The 23,678-nt window shown below is 50.2% G+C and overlaps 1 protein-coding gene across 2 annotated transcripts in view; it reads left to right on the forward strand.

Annotated features, from left to right (window-relative positions):
• Window positions 1-969: 969 nt before the first annotated feature.
• The window catches only part of PTH1R (parathyroid hormone 1 receptor), an 88,974-nt gene continuing 66,265 nt past the window's right edge, over window positions 970-23,678 (forward strand). For both annotated transcript variants that reach the window (XM_086847345.1, XM_086847418.1), the window contains exon 1: window positions 970-1,458. In XM_086847345.1, the coding sequence (XP_086703471.1) occupies window positions 1,384-1,458 (75 nt within the window). In that variant the 5' untranslated portion in view covers window positions 970-1,383. The remainder of the gene's footprint in view (window positions 1,459-23,678) is intronic.

Raw genomic sequence — 23,678 nt, forward strand, 5'->3', positions numbered from 1 at the left:
CCACCCACCCCCTCCCAGCTCGCTTGGGTGGGTGGGAATTTTTTATTTTTTATTATTTTTTTTTATTATTATTATTATTATTATTTTGTCTGCGGAGTTTTATGAATGAAAGCTCCCGGCTGAGCTGGGAGTGATATCCCAAGCCTGGAAGTTGGGAATGCTGGAGAAATCCAGGCTGGGAGTAAAGGGGGGGAGGGAGAGAGCAGCGGGATGGGCTCAGCCTGGAATCTCCGAACTCCCCCCTTTTCCCGGTTTTCAGGGATTCTGGGATCTGCCGGAGAACTCTGCGCCCATGTGGGTGGGAAATAAAAAAAAAATAAGTTAATTAATCCCTAAAAAAATCAAAATAATCCCAAATCCCGAGGATTTCTGGGGATTTGGGAGCGAGGGCAAAGCGCTTTTGCAAGGGGAGAATAAATTTTTAAAAAAACCTCCAAAACCTCTAAAATAAAGGACGGGAAAGGCGTGGAAAGAGGGGCAGGGAATTTTTCAGCCCCACGTTTGCAATCGGCTTTTCCAAACTGCTGCTCCTCGGAGGCAGGGAGAAGCCAAAAATTCCCGATTTCTCCTTAAAACCAGAGAATTCCCTGGCTGGCAAAACTTTCTTGGGATAAAAAGCAAAAAAAAAAACCTCCCCCTCCCACCACCCCACACCCCTCCAGTGCCGCCGCTGGGAAATGCGGGAAGGGAAAATATTCCCGGCTTTTGGAGCTTTTTTGGGGATTTTTGTTGGAGAGACAGAAAGAGGAAAAAAAATTTAAATAAATAAGAAAATCCGCAAAATGAAAAGGGACGGAGAGCGCTGGCGGCGGGGGGAGTTTGGGGGTTTGGGGCGAGCGAAAAGATAAAATTACTGCGGCTAAAAATAAAGCGGTGGTTAAAGGTTCCCCCTCCCTCTGCCATCTCCCACCCCTTCCCTGCCTCTCCCTGCTCCCTCCCTCCTTCCCTCCCTCCTTCCCTCCCTCTCCCGCTGCCTCTCCGTGTTTGCGTTTGACAAAGAAATGATTTGAACTTCCCGGAGCCGCAGAAAATCGGGATCCCGAGGCGCAGCCGGGCCCATATGGATGTGATTTTCCCGGCTCTCTCCCAGATGATCCAGCGGCACCGGGAGCCGCGGAGCTGAGCGGCTCCGCTGCCTCTTCCCATGGGCTCCGCCGCGGAATTTTGGGAGCTGCCCGCCACTCCAGCCATGAGAAAACGAGGAAAAGCCCCGGGATCTCTCGTCATGTGCCTCTCCGGCTGAAAACCGGGGCAGCGCAACCAACAAATCCCGCGGATCCCGCAGGGACGGGAGGGAGGAGGACGAGGAGAAACCCGCGCCGCTGGAATTCCGAGCTCCCGCTTCCCTGCGCGAGGCTGGATGCTGGAATCAGCCCCTTGGATATGGGATCATATCTGGTGTATCCCAGCCTGGGTTTGATCCTCTGCTGCTCCGTGCTCAGCTCCGTCTACGCGCTGGTGAGTCCCGCTCCAGTTTTTAGCGCTTTTTTCCCTGTTTTTTGCTCTTTTTCCCGTGTTGTTTTTCCCGCAGGATCCGTGCGGATCCTGCCGCCAGGAGGGATAAATGAGTTGGATGAAGGATTTTAGCTGCTCGGGGTTTTTTGGGATCCGCTGGCGGCTCCGGGCGCTGCAGTGCAAATGTCTGTGCTTCCCAAGAGTTGGGATCGCTTGGAAACCTCTGGACGGGACGTGGGAGGTTTGACAGGGACCTGGGTTGGCGTTTGGGGCAGGATTTCAGGATCTGCCTGTGGAGAAAGCACACCTTTGCTTCTTTTTCTCATTTCTTTTTCTCATTTTTTTCCCCTTTTTTTAATTTTTTATTCTGCTTTTAATTTTTTTTTCCTCTTTCGTTTTTTCTCTTTTTCTTCTCCTTTCTTCCTCTTCCTTTTCCTCTCTTTTTTATTTTCCTTCTCATTTCTTCCTTTTCCTTTCCCTTCACTTCCCTCTCCCTTTCCCCCTTTCCTCTGCCCTTCCCTTTTCCTTTTCCCCTTCCTCTTTTCCTTCTTCCCTTCACCTTCCCTCCCTCTCCACCCATTCCAGGACAATTTCATTCCCAATTCGTCTCCTTTCCCTGCAAACCTCCTTCAATCCCAACCGGAGCCTTCCCTTTGGAATTAAATCCAGGGAAAACAGGGAAGTTGTAGGAACCCTTTGCTCCTTTCCACCCCTTCCTGCAAGGCTGGAAAACCGGGATCAATCCATCCAAACTGGGAAGTGCAGGTTTTAAGACCTGCAGCTCCGAAACCTTTGGAAAGCAGGGAAGGGACATTTCCTTGGGAATCAGCCTCTGGATTTGGAGCCAGAGCTGGAATTCTGCTGTGACAGGAGCTCTCCTGGCTTTCCCCATCCCTGGGATTCTCTCTCCTGCTCCCATTTCCCGGTGTTTTCCGATCCAGGAAGGAGCAGGACACCCATGGAAAGTGGGAGCTGCACTCCAGGAGGGATGGAAATAGGGATTGGGATTGGGAATCATTCTGGCTCCCCTCGGTCCTTCCTGACCTTCCAGGATCCACCAGCCTGGGCCTTATCCCTGGATTTGGTAGTTTGGAATCTCGTGCAGAGCTGCTAGGGGGGAGTTTTCCAACTTTTCCAGAGGGAAACTTCTGCTCAATAGATGAGAAGGAGCAGCCCCTTGGAAAACAACCCCGGTCTGAGCCCATCCCAGCTAAAACGTGTGGAGAAACCTCCCAAAATCCAAAGGAAATTGGGGAAATCAGGAGAACCGCCTGGGGATTTGTTGGGATTTCAGGGCTGGATGAGGTTTTTCCCCCAAATTCCAGGGCTGGATCAGCGTCTCCCGGCTTTGGGGTCCTGCAGCACCTGCTGCCCCCTGCTCCAGAATTCCTGCAATTCCTGCTGCTTTGGGACTGGGAAAATCAGGATTGGGAACCAGCCAGGTGGGAGCTGGGGAAATCTCAGGATGCAAAAATCCAGGAAAGGCTGCGTCTCCCATTCCCAATCTCATTCCCGTTCCCGGCTCACCCAGTGTCAGCTGCCTGGAATTCCCAGTGGGATTTCTTTGGGATATCCCATCCCAAGAGCTCCTCTCCATCCCGAGGGATGAGCTGGGAGGAGCCCCCATGTCCCCAGCACCGGCTCAGGGAGAGCTGGACCTGGGCAAAAACCAGGAAAAACTCATCCAAGAATCCCAGAGGGCTGAGAAATCCCTGGAACTTGCTGGGAAAGCACGGGAATTTTCCCAAAGCCCCTCCTGGACCTGGATTTGTCGATCCCACGGGTCCTTCCCAACTCGGATTGTTACCAATTTCAGGTCCTGCTGCTCCAAACCCTGCTCGGTTTAGTTAGTCCAGGCTTAAATTCCCTTTCCAGACTCTTCCCTTGCTTTTCCAACAGCAGAAGGAATTCCCAGAGGTTTCCTAAATCCATCCCGGCAATCCGAGTGTCCCTCCTCAGGCAGGATCATGTCACCCCTCATCCAAAAATCGCCTCCAGCCCCGTTTTTATCGGAGCTTTTCCTTCTTTTCCCGGCTCACTGGATCTTTAAATAGCCTTTGGAAAGAGGGAATGGGATCCAGAGGAGAGCTTTGATGGATTTGTTATGGAATTTGTTGTTATTATTTATGGTAAAAATTGTCATTATTATTTATTATGAATTTTGTTGTTGCTGCTGCGGTTCTTTATGGGAGGCTCATAAATACATTCGGAATTTGCTCGGTGCTGCTGAGGGAGCTGCTGCCATAAATTTTGCCTTTCCTAGGAGCAACAAGGATAAAAAGAATCCATGGGAAAGCCCAGCAGGATGGGGATGCAGGGATTTAATCAAGGCTCTGGGCTGAGCTTAAAGCGCTGCCGAGGTTTTTCTCCCTGGGTCGGATCAGGAGATTCCCGCAGCCAGAGGCGGCTCCAGGGCGCAATTCCTGGCTGAGTCTCGGGAATGCGGGCCCTGATTCCCGGGATTTCTGCAGGATGGGGCAGAGCCCGGAGCGTCCCAAATCCGGCGCCGTCATTCCCGTTATTCCCGTTGGAGCTGGCAAGGATCGTGCGCCAGGTGCTTTTTTCAGGGAATCGTGCTGGAAATCCTTTCCCATCCCTGGAAATCCTTTCCCATTCCCTGGGATATGCCAGGACTGGGAGCTGGATCCGTCCTCTGCAGCAGCCGGGCTGGGTGTCCTGAATTCCAACCGGGAAGGGAAACCCAGCACCGGGAAAAATCTCTGGGAAGGAGAGAAAAGTGTGGGAAATCAGGGCCCTCTTCCCTGTGGCTCAAATCCCTGCGGGATCAGCTTCCCAATCCTGGGATTTCAGGGACGTTTGAGGTGGAGGGAAGACTTGGGCAAGGCTTTGTCCCAGCTCTCATGACAATCCGGGGAAATATTCCCAACATTTCCCTGGAACAGCCCAAAAACACCTGCCTGGAGAATGGCTGGAATTCCAGCCAGATGGAGCGCCCCAAACCTGGATGGATGAGGCTGGAAATCTGGGATAATTCTGCTCTTTAGTCCCAGAATTAAGGAATTAAGACCGGCCTAAAGCTGAGCTTGGGGAGAATCAGTGGCGAATTAAGAGTGGGGTCCGACACCAGCGGAGCTCAGGAGAAGGAAAAATTTGGGAATGATTTTGATTTGGGAAGTGCTGGCAGAGGAAAAAATCTCCCCATCTCCTAAAAGGGTTGGATTTTAGGATCTGAAGGATCTTTCCAAGCTAATCCTGGGATTCATGGAGCCAAAATCTCCAAGGTTTGCTCTCCCAACCTTTTTTCTTTTCCCTTTGCTTGCTCCTTGGGCTCGGCCTGGGAGAGCCCAGCCCTGTGGTGAATGGAGGAGATGTTCTGATTAATCAATCAATCAATTAATTATCTATTAATCAATTAATTATTAATAATAATAGGAAGCCTCCTGCAGGCCTTGGGACCAGAATATCCCAATTTTGGGAAGCAGCTGCCAGGCCAAGCTGGCTGCGCTGGGCTGAACTCAGGGAAGCAGATCCGTGTGGGAAGGGAATGGGTGGGAAAAGGGAGCATTCCCACTTTTTACTGGGAAAAGTTTGGTTTGGGAAAAGGGACCATTCCCACTTTTTATCAGGAAAAATTTGGGCTGGGAAAAGGGACCATTCCTATTTTTTATCGGGAAAAATTTGGGCTGGGAAAAGGGACCATTCCCACTTTTTATAGGCTGCAATCCCAGCCCTGGCCCTGCTCAGGGTTTTCGGGTGATGCTCGGAATTCCCTCGGCTTTTGTGACGCTCCCAAAAATTCCAATCCCGATCTTTGGGGGATTGGGAATCTTTTCTGGCACAAGGAGATGGATGCAGGGAGAAAATTCCCCAGGGAGCTGCATCCAGCCCTGGATCCCTGGAAATGTCCAGGAAAGGCTGGATGGGGCTTGGAGCAGCCCAGGACAGTTGGAATGGGATCATCCAGAAGGTCCTTTCCAAGGAAAAGCACCCTGGAATTCTGTGCTGGTGAGGAAAGTTGGGATTAAGGAAGTGCTGGATGGGGTTTTCCTCTTGGACTCGTTGCTTGTTGCTCGGATCAATCCCAGGGATCTCCAAAAATCGGGAAAAGGGAATGGTTTGAGGCTGGATGGAAGGAAGGAATGATGATGTTTGTCCTTGGAATAGAACCCGTAATAAAAAAGATAAAGATAAAATAAAAAATAAAAATTAAAAATTAAAATTTAAAAAAAATTAAAAATTAAACATTTTGAAAAATTAAAAATCAAAAATTTCAGAAATAAGAAAAATAAAAATTTAAATTTAAAAAAGAAGAAAAATAAAAATAAAAATAAAAATAAAAATAAAAATAAAAATAAAAATAAAAATAAAAATAAAAATAAAAATAAAAATAAAAATAAACCAAAACGAATAGTAATAAAAAATAATTATAATAAAAATAATTATAACATAAATAATAAAAATTAAAATAATAAATAGTCCTGCACAGAAACCCCACAAATCCCAACTTCATTAAACCAAGACTGGCCCCAAACAACGGGAAATGTCCTTTCCTAAGCACATTCCCGGGAAAGGAGCCCATCCCTTCTCCCAGATTTCTGAGGGACCCTCCTGCCATTCCAGCCCTCGGGATCAGCCGAAATCCCTGGATCTGAACCTCTCCAGCAGCAAAGGGAAAACCAACAAACCCCTGGGAGAGGTCAAAGCCTGGCCTGGCAGCTCGGCCCTCTCCAGACAAGAAAATTCCGGCAAATCCATGCTGGATTTGTGGGAGCTCCTGGGGAAGAGGAAAAGCGGGAGCACGGCTGGGCTCGCGGAGGGGTTGGTGGGAGATGAAATGCGAGGGGTGGCCCTGGCTCCGGCTGTTGTTGTTTGGTTTGTGCTCTCCCAGAAATAGCCCGGAGCGGTTTTTTGGGATCAGCGGGATTATCCCGGCTGGAGCGTGGCTGTGCCTGCAGGGATCCCCCAGACAGGGACAGCTGGGCACCCCCTGTCCTGTTGGATGCTGGGAGGGACATCCCAGAGCTCTTCCCGGGATAAGGGATTGTCCTGCTGGAAGATTCCCGTCCTTCCGAGAATTCCCTCCAGCCAATCCAGCCGGAGTCAGGCTCCGTTTGCAGAGGGATTTGGGATGCAAAGGTCATTTTTGGCACCCTGAAATCCCGGCTTTTATGGCTCTGGGGTGAGGGGGAAACTTTTCCTGGCACTGGACACCCCATCCCATCCCATCCCACTGATCCCATCCCACTGATTCCATCCCATCCCACTGATTCCATCCCATCCCATCCCATCCCATCCCATCCCATCCCATCCCATCCCACTGATCCCACTGATCCCATCCCACCTCCCTGACCCTCTCCAAGCGCAGAGCCAACGATCCCCCAAATCCCAAGGTTTGGAGCCTTTCCACCATAACGATCCCGAGGGTTCAAACTCCTCCTGGAAAAACTCCCCCAAAGGAATCTCGGCCTCTGGGAAAAGATCCCAGGATCCGTGTCTGGGGCAGGAATTGCTGACTCGGCAGCCCGGGCTCCTTATCTGGTTTTCCACATGGCTGATCCAGGCTCCCGATGTTATCTCGGCTCCGGCCTCCCATCCCCTCTCTCTCCGAGAATTCCCGAGGTTTTCTCTGGAGCAGCAGCCCCGCTCGGATCTGGACGGGCAGGATTGGATGTTGGAGTGTCCTTAGGAAGACTTCTCTCCCCTTCCCTGAATTTTGTTTTGGAATTGAAATGGGATTTGGGGATTTTTGGGAGGGTTTTTTATCTAATTTCTTTTCCATGTTTTAACAAAAGCCCCAAAATCCAGCTCATGTTTTTCATGGATTTAGGGATGAGCACTCTGTGGGGAATTCCCACCTAGAAAAGGACAAAGGATCAATGAATTGGTGGGATTTTGGGAATCTCTGGCACTTTTAGGTCCCTGCTCATTCCAGAGGGGATGGATAAGGTGGCCTTTAAATGTCCCTTCCAACCCAGATTATTCCACAATTCCATGATTTAATCACTTTATTGCCTGGATTTATCTTCCTGGCTGTGAGGATTCCCGGGATTGCAGCATCCCAGGAGCCCATTCCCTGCAGTAAATCTGGGAATGGGGCCGGGAGCAGACCTGGAGCAGGATATTCCTCAGCTCAGAGAAGGAGGAGCTGCTGGAATCGCTCTGGCTCTGCTCCACCCGGAAAGGCCGGGATTGCTGGATCTGGGATCTCCCTCTGAGCCTGGATTTTTCCATTCCCTTCATCATTCCCATGCTCCATCTCCCATCGGGATCAGACCCTGCTCCATCATTCCCGTCCCTGGATTTGGCCCTTTTGTCACAATTCTGAGGACAAAGAATCGACATTTTTGCCCTGGAAGGGCCACAGAGCTGAATCCTGCCTGATCCATGGAATTTCCCAAAGGGAAAAGCTGGCTCTGGCTCCTCCTCACTTCACTCCCTCCCAGCCCACGTTACTTCATATTCCAGAACTCCAAAACCTGGGAATAGTCTGGAATGCGCTTAATTTAGGGATACAGCAGGACCTGGGACTCCAGAGAATGCTCAGCTGTAGGAAATCAAGGAGTCATTAATGAATTAATTGATCTTCTTAATTAAAGCAACTCAGGCAATGCCTATCAAAGAGCTGAGCACGAATTTGCTTCCATAGAATCCCAGAATTCCAGGATGGAGTGGCTTGGAAGGCACCTGGAAGTTCAGCCCACTCCTCAGGTGTCTTTCATTTTCCAAAGGCACAAATTCCAAAACTCACTGAAAACTCTGGAATGATTTCCATGTTCTTCCCACATCTCCCGCTTTTTTTTTTTAATTTAATTTTAAATTAATTTCATTTAAATTTACTAATTTAATTTAATTTTAATTTAATTTTTGATTTAATTTAATTTTAATTTTTATAATTTTTTTACAATTTTTTTAATTGTGAACCCCTGGCTCACCTTGACTTCCATTCCTGCATCCAAATCCACGTTTCCTCTTGGACACAGAGGGATCCGAGTGGCTCCGGGACTCAGAGCAAGGACACGATCTCCTTGTCCCAGGTTTATTCCGAGACTCGGATCGATATCCATTACAAGGAGCTTTTATTTTGTGGGTTGCAATTCGACTCCGCTCAATAAAACCGCCGGAAAACGATCCCTAAAATAAAAACGGGAAGGAGCTGACAGAGGTGGGACTTCCAGGGTGTTTATGTATGGATCCAGAACGGCTTTAAGCTGGAAAAGGTGAGGGATGGATGGGATTTTGGGAAGGAATTCCTGGCTGGGAGGGTGGGGAAGGGCTGGGATGGAATTCCCAGAGTAGCTGTGGCTGTCCCTGGATCCCTGGAAGTGTCCAAGGCCAGGCTGGACGGGGCTGGGAGCAGCCTGGGATGGTGGGAAGTGTCCCTGATCCCATAAAATTATTCCAATTTGAAGGTCCCTTCCAGCCCAAACCATTCCAGGCTAACACAGACGTGGCTGATTTTCCAAGGAAATGGAAATGCCCCTGGATTGGGATAAGACAGGATAGGGCCAGGACTGGGTGGGCCCTCGGGGTGATTTTTCCTTGGCTGTATAAATCCATGGAATTTGGAACAAAACTGGGATGTGTTTGTGCATCCAAGAGAGCTCAAGGGTGTCCCTGCATGGCTCGGGATGGGAAAGAAAGGGATTCTCCCAATGGAGAGATCTGGGTTGGAGAGGAAGGAAAGGGATTCTCCTGATGGAGACATCCCAGTTGGATGGGAAGGGAAAGGATTTTCCAGATGGAAAGAGCTGGATGGGAAGGGAGAGGATTCTCCCAATGGAGAGATCTGGGTAGGAGAGGAAGGAAAGGGATTCTCCAGATGGAGAGATCCAAGTTGGATGGGAAAGGAGAGGATTCTCCCAATGGAGAGATTCCAGTTGGATGGGAAAGGAAAGGGAATCTCCCAATAGAGAGGATGATGGGAAGGGAAAGGGATTCTCCCAATGGAGAGATCTGGGTTGGAGAGGAAGGAAAGGGATTCTCCCAATGGAGAGATCCCAGTTGGATGGGAAAGGAGAGGATTCTCCAGATGGAAAGAGATCCCAGTTGGATGGGAAGGGAAAGGATTCTCCAGATGGAAAGATTCAAGCTGGATGGAGAGGATTCTCCAGATGGAGAGATCCCAGTTGGATAGGAGAGGATTCTCCCAATGGAGAAATCCCAGTTGGATGGGAAGGGAGAGGGATTCTCCCAGTGGAGAGATCCCAGTTGGATGGGAAAGGAAAGGGATTGTCCCAGTGAAGAGATCCCAGTTGGATGGGAAAGGAGAGGATTCTCCCAATGGAGAGACCTAAGCTGGAAGGAAAGGGATTCTCCCAATGGAGAGGGTGATGGGAAAGGAGAGGATTCTCCCAATGGAGAGGGTGATGGGAAGAGAAAGGATTCTCCCAGATGGAGAGATCCAAGCTGGAGGGAGAGGATTCTCACAATGGAGAAATCCCAGTTGGACGGGAAAGGAGAGGATTCTCCGAATGGAGAGATCCAAGATGGATGGGAAGGGAAAGGATCCTCCCAATGGAAAGAGGGTGATGGGAAGGAAAAGGATTCTCCAGATGGAAAGATCCAAAATGGAGGGAGAGGATTCTCCAGATGGAGAGATCCCGGTTGGATAGGGGAGGATTCTTCCAATGGAGAAATCCCAGTTGGATGGGAAAGGAGAGGATTCTCCCAATGGAGAAATCCCAGTTGGATGGGAAAGGAGAGGATTCTCCCAATGGAGAAATCCCAGTTGGATGGGAAAGGAGAGGATTCTCCCCATGGAGAGATCCCAGTTGGATGGGAAAGGAAAGGGATTCTCCCAGTGGAGAGGGTGATAGGAAAGGAGAGGATTCTCCCAGTGGAGAAATCCCAGTTTTCCAGCCACATCTCCAAGCCCTGGTGATGTCCAGCAGCTCCTGCTGTGTCTCCCTGCCCTGGGCACTGGAACCTTCCTGAAATGATTCCAGTGCCGGGCTCAGCCAGGCGGGAATGTTCCTCCTGTTCCTGGCCCTGGGAAGGAGGATGGACAAACTGGGAACGTGGATTTCCCAAACCACAGGACAGGGCTGGATCCCGCTGTGGATTTGGAGCTGTTTTTAAGGACTGCATAATTATCTCTGAGATTTGGGCAAATTGAGTTTCAGTCTTTAAAGCAGATTGTTCAGGAAATTAATTTTTCCCTTCTGCTCCCCAGATTTTCCCCTGATTTTGCCCTTGCCGATCAATAAACGGGATTTCAATCGCCTTTCCATGGATTTTGGAGGTTCAGAAGCAGGAAATCAGCGCCCTGCGTATTCCCAATTTTCCACTCCAGCAGCCAGAGGCCGCTCAGGCAGCTGGAAGCGGGGAGGGGCCGGAGCTCAGGTGGTGGAAAAGCAGCAGAGTTCTCGTGTTTGGGATCCAGGAGCTGGCTCTGCGCCAGGGAATGGGATCGCAGGGAGAATCTCCATGTGGGATGAGGCAGGCTCTGCCAGCCGCCCTGACTCAGCAGCGCTGGGCTGATAAGGGCTCTGATAAGGGCTCTGATAAGGACAGGGGAGCCCCAGGGTGACCCCACTGTCACCTCCTGAGGAGAGGCCAAAGCAGCGACATTCCCGTGCCCTTCCAATTCCCAGATTTCCTGCTCCGCTCTCCCGTCCCTCCTGTCATTCCAGCGGATTTGGGAATTCCCCATAATCATTGTGATCCATGAACTGCGATTTCTGGGATTTGGGGAATCTCTGGGACACTTTTAGGTGGTGGTTGAAGGTTTTCCTGCTTGTTCCGGAGGGGATGGATAAGGTGGCCTTGAAATGTCCCTTCCAAGGCAGATTATTCCACAATTCCATGATTTATTCGCTCTATTGGGATTCATCACTGTTAGATTTATATATTTAGATTTATATATTTCATTTAGTGTATAAATTTAAATAGATAAATAAATTTATAAATTATATATAATATATAATATCTCATATATCATATACAATATCTAATACATCATCTACAATATATCATATACAATATATACAATATACAATACACAATATACAATATATAATATATAATATACAATTTTATATATTTAATAAGCATTTCTATTTATTATCTCATTAATGAATATAAATTTATACATTTTTTAAAATACTATTTTTAAAAATATTTTTTATTTAAGAATGATAAAATATAAATATATTAATACTTATCACACAATTATTTCTTGGGATAAATCACTGGATTTATCCTGCTGGCTGTGAGGATTCCCAGGATTGCAGCATTCCAGGAGATCCCTGAGCCCATTCCCTGCAGTAAACCTGGGAATGGGGCCGGGAGCAGACCTGGAGCAGGATATTCCTCAGCTCTGAGGAGGAGGAGGAGACACTGGAATTGCTCCAGGTGGAAAAGCTGGAATTGCTGGATCTGGGATCTTCCTTTGAGCCTGGATTTAGAGCCCTGGGAAACTGGGGGAACATCCATGGAGAGGATCCCTAGGATTGAGCCCCTGGATCCCTGGAGTGCGGGAATGTCGATATTCCCACAGGAATGTGCGTGGCTATCCCATTGTAAAGTGCTCCAGGGTTGGATTTATTTGGATGGTGGATTTGGCTTCTTCCAGTGGGTCACAGGCAGGTTTTTTCTCTCCAGGGATTTTCCTTCTCCTTCCCATTATTTCCTGTGGAAAAGCCAATCCAGCTTTTCTCTTCTCCTGCCTTATCCCGGGGATTCCCTCAGCTCCAGGAGCAGGAGCCGCTCCAGTGTCTCTAGAAAAGGAGAAGAAGAGGGAATTCCGGAGCTGCATGGATGGAGGAGGAGATGAGGGAATGTGGGAGTGGAGGGGTTGGATTGAGGAGATGGGGGAATGGCAGAGCGGATCAACTGGATTTGGGATATGAGGGAATGGCAGAGCGGATCAACTGGATTTGGGAGATGAGGGAATGGCAGAGCGGATCAGCTGGATTTGGGATATGAGGGAATGGCAGAGCGGATCAACTGGATTTGGGAGATGAGGGAATGGCAGAGCGGATCAGCTGGATTTGGGATATGAGGGAATGCTGGAGTGGATCAGCTGGATTTGGGATATGAGGGAATGCTGGAGTGGATCAGCTGGATTTGGGATATGGGGGAATGGCAGAGCGGATCAGCTGGATTTGGGATATGAGGGAATGGCAGAGCAGATCATCTGGATTTGGGATATGAGGGAATGCTGGAGTGGATCAGCTGGATTTGGGATATGAGGGAATGCTGGAGTGGATCAGCTGGATTTGGGATATGAGGGAATGCTGGAGCTGATCAGATGGATTTGGGATATGAGGGATACCCTGGAATTGATTGTCTGGAGTGAGGAGATGAGGGAATGCTGGAGCTGCCTGGATGGATTCAGGAGAACGGGGAGATCCTGGAGTTGATTGTCTGGAGTTGGGACATGAGAGATGGATATCCTGGATGTGCCCAAGGGAGCTGGGATAGCAGGGATGGATATCCTGGATGTGCCCAAGGGAGCTGGGATAGCAGGGATGGATATCCTGGATGTGTCCAATGGAGCTGGGATAGCAGGGATGGATATCCTGGATGTGCCAAATGGAGCTGGGATAGCAGGGATGGATATCCTGGATGTGCCCAAGGGAGCTGGGATAGCAGGGATGGATATCCTGGATGTGCCCAATGGAGCTGGGATAGCAGGGATGGATATCCTGGATGTGCCCAAGGGAGCTGGGATAGCAGGGATGGATATCCTGGATGTGCCAAATGGAGCTGGGATAGCAGGGATGGATATCCTGGATGTGCCCAATGGAGCTGGGATCTGAGGGATACCCCAGCTCTCCCTGTGGGATCCCATGCCCCACACAGAGCCGCTCTTGTTGTCCAAGCTTCCCATCCCATTCCATGCCCCGCTCCCGGCCACCACTGGCAGCTCCCACTTGTTTTTTTGGGAACAGAAGTGCCCTTCCCAAGAAAAGGGAGAGCGACGGGTCGAAGGGAGCAGAGGGAGAGAGGAGGGGGCGGTGTCCCGCCATGGGGCTGGGAATTGGGACATGAAGCAGCATTCCAGGGATTGGGATGGGGATGGATACCTGCGGTATGGGACATTGCTGGAGCTGGAAGAGCATGCTCTGCTCCTGGAACGGGAGTGCGGCCTTCCAGTGGGGAAGAGGGAAGAGGGAAGAGGGAAGAGGAAAGAGGAAAGAGGAAAGAGGAAAGAGGAAAGTGGAAAGAGGAAAGAGGAAAGAGGAAAGAGGAAAGAGGAAAGAGGAAAGGTCCTTTCCATGGATTTCCCAGCTCTGCTCCAGGATTCCAGGAGGAGGGGACTCCCTGTTTTTTAACCTGCCTCTTGCGCCTTTGCCTTGATTTTTCCCTTTTGTCCCCTTACTCTGGCACTCTGGAATTCCTCTCCAGCTTCTTCCTGTTGCCAGGGCAGGCAAATTTCAGTTGGGAATTTTGTATCTCTCCATAAATAACTCTGGAAAACCATTCCTAAAACACAGCAGAGGAACAATGAGAACCCCCAATCCTGACATTCCCCATGTCCCTAAAGTGGAAAAGGAGCAAGGAAATCCCATTATCTCCTCCCGTGTGTCCTTCAGCAATTCCCCCTCTGGAAGCAGTTCACAAAGCAGATATCCAAAGGTTTGGGAGGGAAATCCTGGAATTAAATTAAATTTCGCTGCTTATTTTTTCATCACCTTATCCAGTTGGTCAGTGTGGGGTAGAGGGAAGTTCCAGGGAAAATTCCCAAAAATCCAGGTTTTAATTCCTGCAGGGATTTGTGTGTACAAGAATAGGGATTCTCCTGGAAATGCCTCGGCAGGGAATGAGTTGGATTTGTTCGGAGATTCGGGCACGGTTTGGGGTTTTTGTTGCGTTTTTTGGTGTTTGCAGTGGGAAGATTCGGACGTCGGAGTTTTTGCGGTGGGATTTGGGGAACATGCCTCTGGAAAGAGCGAGAGCTTTTAATTTTGAATTAAATTTCCAAAGATTCCCAAAATGGGTCCTGAAGGGGATAAAGGGGACAGCTCCAGTCGGAATCCCAGAGCTGAAAGGAATCAGAAAATCCTGGAATAGTTTGGGTTGGGAGGACCTTGAAGCTCATCCCATTCCTTGGGCAGGGAACTCCCACTATCCCAGGCTGCTCCAAGCCCCGTCCAGCCTGGCCTTGGGCACTTCCAGGGACCCAGGGGCAGCCACAGCTGCTCTGGGAATTCCATCCCAGCCCCTCCCCACCTTCCTTCCCAATATCCCATCTCTCCTTGTTGTCTCTCTGAGCTTTTTAGGGATTGCAGAGCTCATCCTGGATGGAGTGAGCCCAGATATTCCAAGGAGCTGTGTGAACATCTCCCAGCAGGACAATTAATTAGGACAATTAGGATAATTAGGACAATTAGGATAATTAGGAAGCTGCTTTCTCCTCCAGGTGCTCCTGTTTCCTCCTGGCTGGAATTTTTTCCATCCAGAGACTCCCTCATGCCCTGCTCCCGGTTCATCCCCCGGGAAGGAGATTCCCTGGGATGTCCAGGTGTCTCCGAGGTGGGAATTTATCCACGGAGCTCCTGGGGAGGGATCCGGTTCTTTCCATCGAGACACTGAAGGCTCCATTCATTCCTTGGCCTTCCTGGAGCCATCCAGAGGCACCCAGGGTATCCGAGAAATCTTCCCAGGGAAGGCAGAACTGGCTCAGGACCAGCGGGAAGCCATGGAGCGTCAAGTAGCACTCAACACCTCGCTTCCAGCAGCCTCTGGAAAAGCGGGAGTGGGGATTTTCCCGGCTGTGGTCGGGGAGCGGGACAGCCCCTGGAAAGGGAGCAGCGCCCTCACAAGCAGCGTCTGTCTCTCTCTGTTGACTGAGCCGGGCCTGCCCCGCGACAGCTCCGGATTTGGTGGAATTGGCTCCAAGATTTCCAGACAGTTCTGACTCCCACTCCAAAAGCGCGGTAATTCCATTTTTATACCAATAAAAATCCCTCCAAGGCTGCGGCAAAGGTGGGAATTTCATCCTTCCTCTCTGCCCAGTGTCGGACTCCAGGTTTAACGGGCTCTTTTCCCACCTTGGTGATTCCATCAGATCAGATGTCCGAAGTGCTTTTGGTGGGGGGGAAAAAAACATCCAGAATCCAGGGATTTATCTGGTTGTAAATGAAATTCAAAGAAGGAAAGCACCCAGCTGGGCAGGGATTTCTGGGAAAATCACGACGCATCCCTGTCATCTCCTTGCATTTCCATGGAATGCTGGAGAGTGGTTGATCCAATCCCAGTGTGAATTTGAGGAATATTCTCAGGAACCTCTGGAAGCGCAAATAAAATCTGCTGTCTCAGGCTGTGCCTCCCTGGGATTGAGCTCAGCTCCGCTGGCCACGGAGAGACTGAAAAAAGATGGATAAAAATTCCCAAATCCATCGTGAGCAGACACCATCTCCCAAAAAATATTACGGATAAAGGCTGGAAGCCTCCCCTCAGTCTGCAGCTGATCCCAAATATTCCCTTCAGAGCACCGGGATCTGAAACTTCCAACATTTTCAGCTCTGGATCCCAGTGATTACTCCGGTTCTGGAGGGAAATTTGGGATCACCTGTGGATCATGGCATGGGAACAGCGGGAGTTGACCCGCAGGAGAACAGGGATGGGAATATTTAATCTCACTTTATCCAAATCGTCGATTTCATAAATCATGGAGGTTTTTCCTACGGCATTCCAGAGTTCTCACCCCATGGAATTTTGTGCGTCCTGCTGCTCATTCCTACTTTTCTCTGAGATCCATGGAAACACCCTGGGCTGGATGTCCAACCTTTGGGTGGCTCCATCCCTGCTCATCATTCCAGGCAGGATTTTGAGGAGCTCCTTTCCCATTTTTTGTGGGGTTTTTGGCTCTTCCCTCCTTCCTCCAACTTCCTTCTTGGGAAAGCATCCCAAAGCTTGGCTTTGGGAGCATCCAGGTTCTCCCTGAGATCTGAGGGAATTCTCCCCTCAACAACTTCCCATCCAATTTCTGGGCTCTGAGCCAGGAGTTCCTCCCAGAACAGGAGGTTTTGTGTGGATTTTTGGGGATGGAGCAGCTCAGGGCAGGGCAGGAACCATTTCCAGTTGGGAAGGATCATCCATGGATCCGGAAGTGTGGAATTCAGGGACACTCCAAGATCTAGCTGCCAAATCCTCCTCGCTTCCTACAATTCCCTCAAATCGGCGGTAATCAGGTGGGGCTTGGTCCTTTCATCCAAGAGCTCAGTGATGGAAGGAGAGGGGAGGACCAGGATATATCGGAATATCGGGAATATTCCTCATGGAAAAGCTCATCCAGCCCTGGCTCAGGGCAGTGGTGAAACCCCCATTCCCAGGGGAATTCAACATCCGTGTGGATGTGGCTCTTGGGAATGCCAGCTCTGGTCCAAGGGCTTTGACAGCCACAGAGACACAGTGGGAATCTGAGGGAAAAACAAGGATAGGGCTGGAATTCCCTCGGGAGAACTCCGTGTCCCTGGGCCGGATGGAGCCTGGCCAGGGAAGCTTTCTCCTCCCTCATTGCCTTGGCTGCAGACGAGCCAGGACGGGAGGGAGGGGGAGAAAGGAATCCCAGTTAATGGATTTGAGGGATCATTAGGACAGGAACCGGGCCCTGGCTTCCGCAGCCACTCGAAAATTCCCGTTTTCCCTTTCCCCCTGCACCAGAGTGCTCCCGGATATTGTTTCAGGCTGAGCAGGAGAAGCCAGGTTTGTTCTATCCCAAATTCTCTCCTGGTTCTCCTTATTTCTCATGGAAACCTGGGGAATATTTGGGAGAGCCGGCTCCCTGTTCCCTTTGGATTACATATCCATCTCTCCAGCAGCTCTTGGATCAAATATCCCTCCGGAAAATTCCCAATTTTCCCTCTCCTCTGCGCCAGACTGGGATATGGCTGAGCAGGAGAGACCAGGTTTGGACTTGTTTAATCCCAAATTCTCTCCTGGTTCTCCTAATTTCCCATGGAAAAACCTGTGAAGCTGGGGAATATCCAGGAGGGCCAGCTCCTTTGGATCAAACCCCTCAGGCCATGGTTTCACATTCCACGCCTGGAATTCTCTCCCATCCATCCCTTTCTGCCCAGAGCAAGGGAAGAACTGTTGGAGAAAGCCCTCCAGGGGTCACCTTTGAACCTCCCATGGAGAACATGGAGCCATCCAAGGCTGGAAAATCCCAAATCTTTTTGGTTTTTCCACCTGGATTCCAAGGCGAGACCATGATCCTTCCCTTCCATCCAGAGCATCGGGGAAATCTTTGCTGTGGGTGCAGACCCGGAGAATCCCGGGATTCTTCAGCTGCCATCAAATCCTTGCGGCCGAGGTCACCCAGCTGCGTCCCGAGGTGGCCCTGGAGCAGCAGGATCTCGTGATCCATGATCCGGGAGAGGGGAGACAAGGAGACGTCTGGGCTGGAGGAGATCAAGGGGACACATGATCCCGATTCCCAACACATGAAAGGAGAGGGGAAAATCCTTCCTCAATCCCTCGGGGATTGGCTTGGGATGAGCTCAGATTGCCGGGAAGGAAAGTGGGTTAAAAGTCAGAAGATTCCTGGGAGGATGGCGGGGCTGGAATATTGGGAATGGAGGGATTGGTTATCGTGGGGAAGGGGTCTCAGCTCCAGAACCTCATCAAAGTAATTAAAGCGGAGCTGATCCTGGGTTTAATTAGGAAAATGGGCTCAGTGCTTCCCACAGATCCGTGTGGGAGCAGCTCAGCAGTGCCGGGATTATCCCAAACCTCCCCCAGCCCAGTTTTACCCCCTGCCCAAAGGAGACTTCCCAGAAAAAGAGATTTTCTCCTTCCGGAGAAAAGGAGCTCAGGAAGGACCTTCTGGATCCTCACAACTCCCTGAGAAGAGGAGCAGCTGGCGGGAATCGGGATCTGCTCCCAGGGAACAGGGTCAGGAGGAGAGGGAAGGGCTTCAGGGGAAGGTCCAGGTGGGATTCTGGGAAAATTCCGGCCTGGAATGGGCTGTCCAGGCCTGGCCCAGCTGCCCAGGGCTAGAGTCCCCATTCCTGGAGGGATTTCAAAGCCCTGGATGTGGCGCTGGGGTGGCCTTGGCAGAGCTGGATCCGATTGAGGGGCTTTTCCCACCTAAATAATTCTGGGATTGTAAGGAAAACCGACCGGGATCTCCCAGACAATTCCCTCCGCTCTGGGGAAGGAGAGCAGGGCACAAACATTCCGTCCGGGATAAACCACGGGATGTTTTCCAGAGGCTGGTGATGACCAGAGGGTGGGATCAGCTGGTATCTCCATCCCAGACGGACAACCCTGGAGGACAGGGAAGCGCTGGATAAAGGAATCTCCAGGAGTGAGACATTTTCTGGGATTCTCTGAGTGTTCCGGTCTGGAAGGAGATCCCGGGGCTGTCAACAAATCCTCCCTTTCCCGAGCGGAACAAAAGCGCTTCCCCTGCAGCCCGGGCTGCTTTTCCTTTGTTTTGTAACTCCCGGAGTTTTAACCATGGAATTTCACTCTCCAGAGCTGCCTCGGCTCCACGGGATTGCAAATTCCCAGCCCAGAGCTCCCAGGCACTTCCAAGGATCCAGAGGACACCCCTCAGCGAGCCGAGGAAGGTGCGATCCCTGGAGCACATTCCCAATATTCCCAGCCCCGAGTGCGAGGCTTGGCTCATCCCAGATGGTTTTTCATGGGAATGACAGAGTTCCAGCTGCTTTGGATCACCAGCAAAGCCCTTAATGCAGGCCAGGCAAAGCTTTCCCTGGAATATTCCCGGGGGTTTCCGTGTTTTTGGGATTTTTAAGGATCATTAGATCTGCTTCACCTTCTGGTTTTCCAGGTGGGAACAGCCAGGCTCTGCTCCCAAGGAATGGGGGCAGGATAATGGGGAACATCCCCAGGCTGGGCCAGGATGAGCTGAAATTGGAAAATAGGGAAAAGTTCTTTTCCCAGAAGGAATGTCCAGGCCTGTCCATGGAAGAGGTGGAATCCTGCTGGGGCAGGATTTTAAAGCGTGGATGTGGGATCTGGGGACCCTTGGCAGTGCTGGACTCCACAATCCCAATGGATCATCCGACAGAAATGATCCCGGGATTCCATAATGCCACAGAGAGCACGGGAATGCTGGAATATGCGGGACCTTGCTCCGCCTCTGCTGCTGATCATTTTCCATGAGGAAATCTGGGAATTCCATGAGGAAATCTGGGAATTCCATGAGGAAATCTGTGCTCTCTGAGCTGATTTCCAGGTGGTTGATCTGTATTTTCCAGACATCCACATGGATGTGCAGGCTTGATCCCATCATGTCCCAGCAGAGCGCAGGAATGTGGGAACTGGGAGCACGGACGGAGCTGGCACCTGGCTCAGCCCCTGGTTGTGCCGGAATTTTCCATGAGGAATTCTGGAAATTCCGTGAGGAATTCTGGAAATTCCAAGAGGAATTCTGCATCCTCTGACTCCGGTTTCCAGGTGGTCGATCCATATTTTCCAGGCATCTCCATGGATGTGCAGGCCCTCTGCAATTCCAGAGCCCCAAAAGCCAGGATTTCCTGATAACTCCGGGCCATTTCCACCGGAATAAATCCAGAATCTCCTGGACAGGATTCTCCAGAGGGAGATCCAAGCCTGCCTAGACTGGCACCAGTTCTGCTCCCTCGGGCAGCAGCATTTTTTGGGAATATCCCCAGTTATGGATCGGGATAATCCCGCGCTCCATCTCTCCGAAATAAACTCATGGAAAGCGCAACCAACGGATATTTCCCAAGCCAATCCAGGCTCCTGCTCCTCCTTCCCTCCTTTTAATGGATCTTATTTCTCCTTCCTGCCGTTCCACCCGGGAAATGTTGGGATGCTGCTTTTCCTGGAATTCCCAGGAGCCGGAGCTGATTGATTTTTAATTCCATTTCCTTCCCTTCTCCGGCAGATTTTCAGGCAAAGCGCCTGAAAGAGGCAAAAGGCTGGAAAGAGGCAGGTGGGAATTCTGATTCCCAGAATTTTGGGAGTGAAGGAAGGCTGAACTGTAGATTCCTGCTAAATTGTGGAGGGGAAAAATGGGGAAAAACAAGGATTATTTTCCTCTTTGGAAAAGGATTTCCTTTCCTTTTTTTTAATCCATTGGGAAATGGGATGGGCCTTGGAAAAGGGAAATTTTTGTTCCGCGCCTCTTAAAATCCAGAGCCACGCCAGCTCCTCAGGGATGCGGCTGGAATTCCGGAGGGAGCAGGGAATTCAGTCCCTGACAAACACAGAATATTCCAGTCTTAAATTCCTGCAGAGCTTCAGAAGCCCCAGGATCCAAACATTCCGGGCTGGGCTGGCTCTGACGGGATCCGTGTTCCTGGCTGGATCCGCTCCTCCTCATCCCAGGGCTCGCTCCGAAGGCCGGGAATGACTCCTCAGTGCCTTTGGAAAGGCTGGAATGGAGGCTGAGAGAGGCTCTCGGAGCTCCTCACCTGGTGGAAAATCCCATTTATCCGCTCTGGCTCCCAGGGATCGAGAATGGGAGGAACAGGAGGAATTCCATTGGGGGTGATGGAATTCCAACCGGGAACAGTCCACGATCCAATAATCCCAATCCACATGGGACAGGCATAGAGCAAGGACAGGGAATGTTCAGGCCATGGAACCTTGATTGGGATATCCCTGGATAAATGGGATATCCCTGGATAAACAATATATCCCTGGATAAACAGGATATCCCTGGATAAACAATATATCCCTGGATAAACGGGATATCCCTGGATAAACAATATATCCCTGGATAAACGGGATATCCCTGGATAAACAATATATCCCTGGATAAACGGGATATCCCTGGATAAACAATATATCCCTGGATAAACGGGATATCCCTGGATAAACAATATATCCCTGGATAAACAGGATCCTTCCCATCCCAAAATCCACTCCTTCCTTCTCCATCTGCTCCCTCCACGCGGGGAAAGTCCAGGATTTTCCAAAGGCAGCAGCTGGAGCAGGGATGGGGGGAGTGAGGAGGGATGGGAGACACAGCAGGCACTGCTGGAATTCCCTCTCCGTGGGCTCTGCCTGTTATTCCCTGGCCGCAGAAAAAATCTGGGATAAATATCCCGAGGAAAAGATCCTTCCAAGCATCCCTTTCCCAGCAATCTCTTCTATGGAGACACGGAGTCACCTCTGTGGGAATGCTGTGTCCTGCTCTCCTGCTGGCATCCCAGGGGCTTTTCTTGGGAATCTGGGATATCCCAGCACCATTTTCCGATCCCATCAGGATCAGGAGTTGTTGTTTATTTTCAGGGAATTTGTGAGATATCTATTTTCAGGGATTTTAGGAGATATTTATTTTCAGGGATTTTAGGAGATATTTATTTTTAGGGAATTTAGGATTTATTTATTTTTAGGGAATTTGTGAGTTATCTATTGTCAGGGAATTTAGCATATATTTCTTTTTAGGGAATTTGTGAGTTATCTATTTTCAGGCAATTTAAGGAATATTTATTTTTAGGGAATTTGTGAGTTATCTATTTTCAGGGAATTTAGGATATATTTATTTTTAGGGAATTTAGGATTTATTTAATTTTAGGGAATTTGTGAGTTATCTATTTTCAGGGAATTTAATAAATATTTATTTTCAGGGAATTTAAGAGAGATTTATTTTCAGGGAATTTAGGAAATATTTATTTTTAGGGAATTTAGGATATGTTTATTTTTAGGGAATTTAGGAGATATTTATGAGGAGCGTTGATCCGTGGCTTTCCCGAGGGCAGGAAGGACAGAGAGGAGAGGGAAGTGGAGGGAATGCCACAATTCCAGGAGTCCATCCCAACCCTCCAGGAAAAGTTTTCCTTGAACGGGAGCATTCCCGCAGGAAGCTGATCCCATCCATAGCCCAAATCCCTGGAAGTGTCCTAGGAAAGGCTGGAGAATCCCGGGATAATGGGAGGCGTCCCTGCTGGAATTAAATGATTTTCCAGCTCCCTTCCCACCCCAACCACTCCATGATTCCAGGAATATCCAGCTTTACCGAACACTTCCAGAGACAGCAATTCCATCGTTTCCCTGGGCAGCTTTTCCAAGGCTTTGCTCTTTCAGGGAAGAAATCCCGGAGTTTTCAGAGCAGCCGCTCCCAAAACGCTCGGAAAATGCCACAATTTCCATCCCCGCTCCATGAAATATTCCAAATATTTCTGCTCCACTCTCCGGGGAGGGAAAACTCCTCTCCGGAGGTGGCCAAGAGCTTTGGAAACAAATCCCAGGTCAAGGATAATGGAAAACTTCCTTTCCAGATCCGGGGATTTCCTGACCCAAGCTTTATTTTCCCACGGAATTCAGGACCCGGGTGGGGTTTTTTGGTTGGTTCTTTCCGAATCTGTTCCCATCAAATTTCAGTGTCCGCAGGGCTTTACATCCAGAAGTTTTCCAGCTTTCCCAGAATTCCTGCAGGGCTGGAATTATCAAGGTGGGATGAGATGGAGGAATCTGATTCGGGAGTCTTGGGTATCCATTCCTTTTCCCAAAGGAATTGTTGTGTTTGGAATTCCATGTGGGATCCCGAAATGTCCCAGTGGATCAGGGATGAGCCTTTGGAGCTGTGTCTGAGCTCCCTTTGACTTCCAGGATGCAACATCCCAAATTCTTTATCCTTGGAATAAAGAACGGAGCTGAGTTAAAAACGGGATACCTCGGGATACCTCGGGATAGCTCGGGAGCAGGGAATCCAAACATTCCCTTTGTTCCCCTAGGATTTGGATAAAGGGAAAATCCTGGTGATGGTTTGAGGCTGGACACGCCGAGATCAGCACGGCAGGAGCGGGAATATCTGGGAATTTCCCATGGGAAGAGGGCTCAGCTGTGGAGGAACCTGTCTCTCCCCACAGCTGATCCTTGATCCAGCCTTTTCCATGGAAGCTGGAGGGGCTCCAGCTCCTCATTTCCCTGCGTCTCTGGAGCTCATCCTGCCACCCAACCCCATTCCAGCTTCCCGGATTTCTGGGATCGACTGGAGCAATCCCACACCAGAGTCCCAGCTCGGAGCTCCTTTCTGTGCTTCCCACAGGATTCTCCCAGATATCCAAGGCTCTCAGGGGACCTGGATTTGGAGAGGGGAAAGGGAGGGAAAGGGACTGGCCCCTGCTGGGCTTTCCCAGGAACACAGATCCCTTTTCCCGGCCTTCTCCTGGAAAGGTTCGGGTTTCCCTGGAAAGGACCTCCCACCTCCCTGGAGCTGGAGGCGGCTCCTGGGAGCATCCAGAGGGGGATCCCCGATCCGGAGCTCGGGAAGCGGAGCCTGGCAGGGAAGCGGCTGCGGCTCCACGGCCTCGGGATCCTGCCAGGACAAACAGCGGCGCTCGGGATTCCCAGACCGGGAATGCGCT

The sequence above is a fragment of the Cyanistes caeruleus genome, chromosome 1, assembly GCF_971803275.1.
Source record: "Cyanistes caeruleus chromosome 1, bCyaCae1.hap1.1, whole genome shotgun sequence".
In the NCBI taxonomy this organism is placed as follows: domain Eukaryota; kingdom Metazoa; phylum Chordata; class Aves; order Passeriformes; family Paridae; genus Cyanistes; species Cyanistes caeruleus.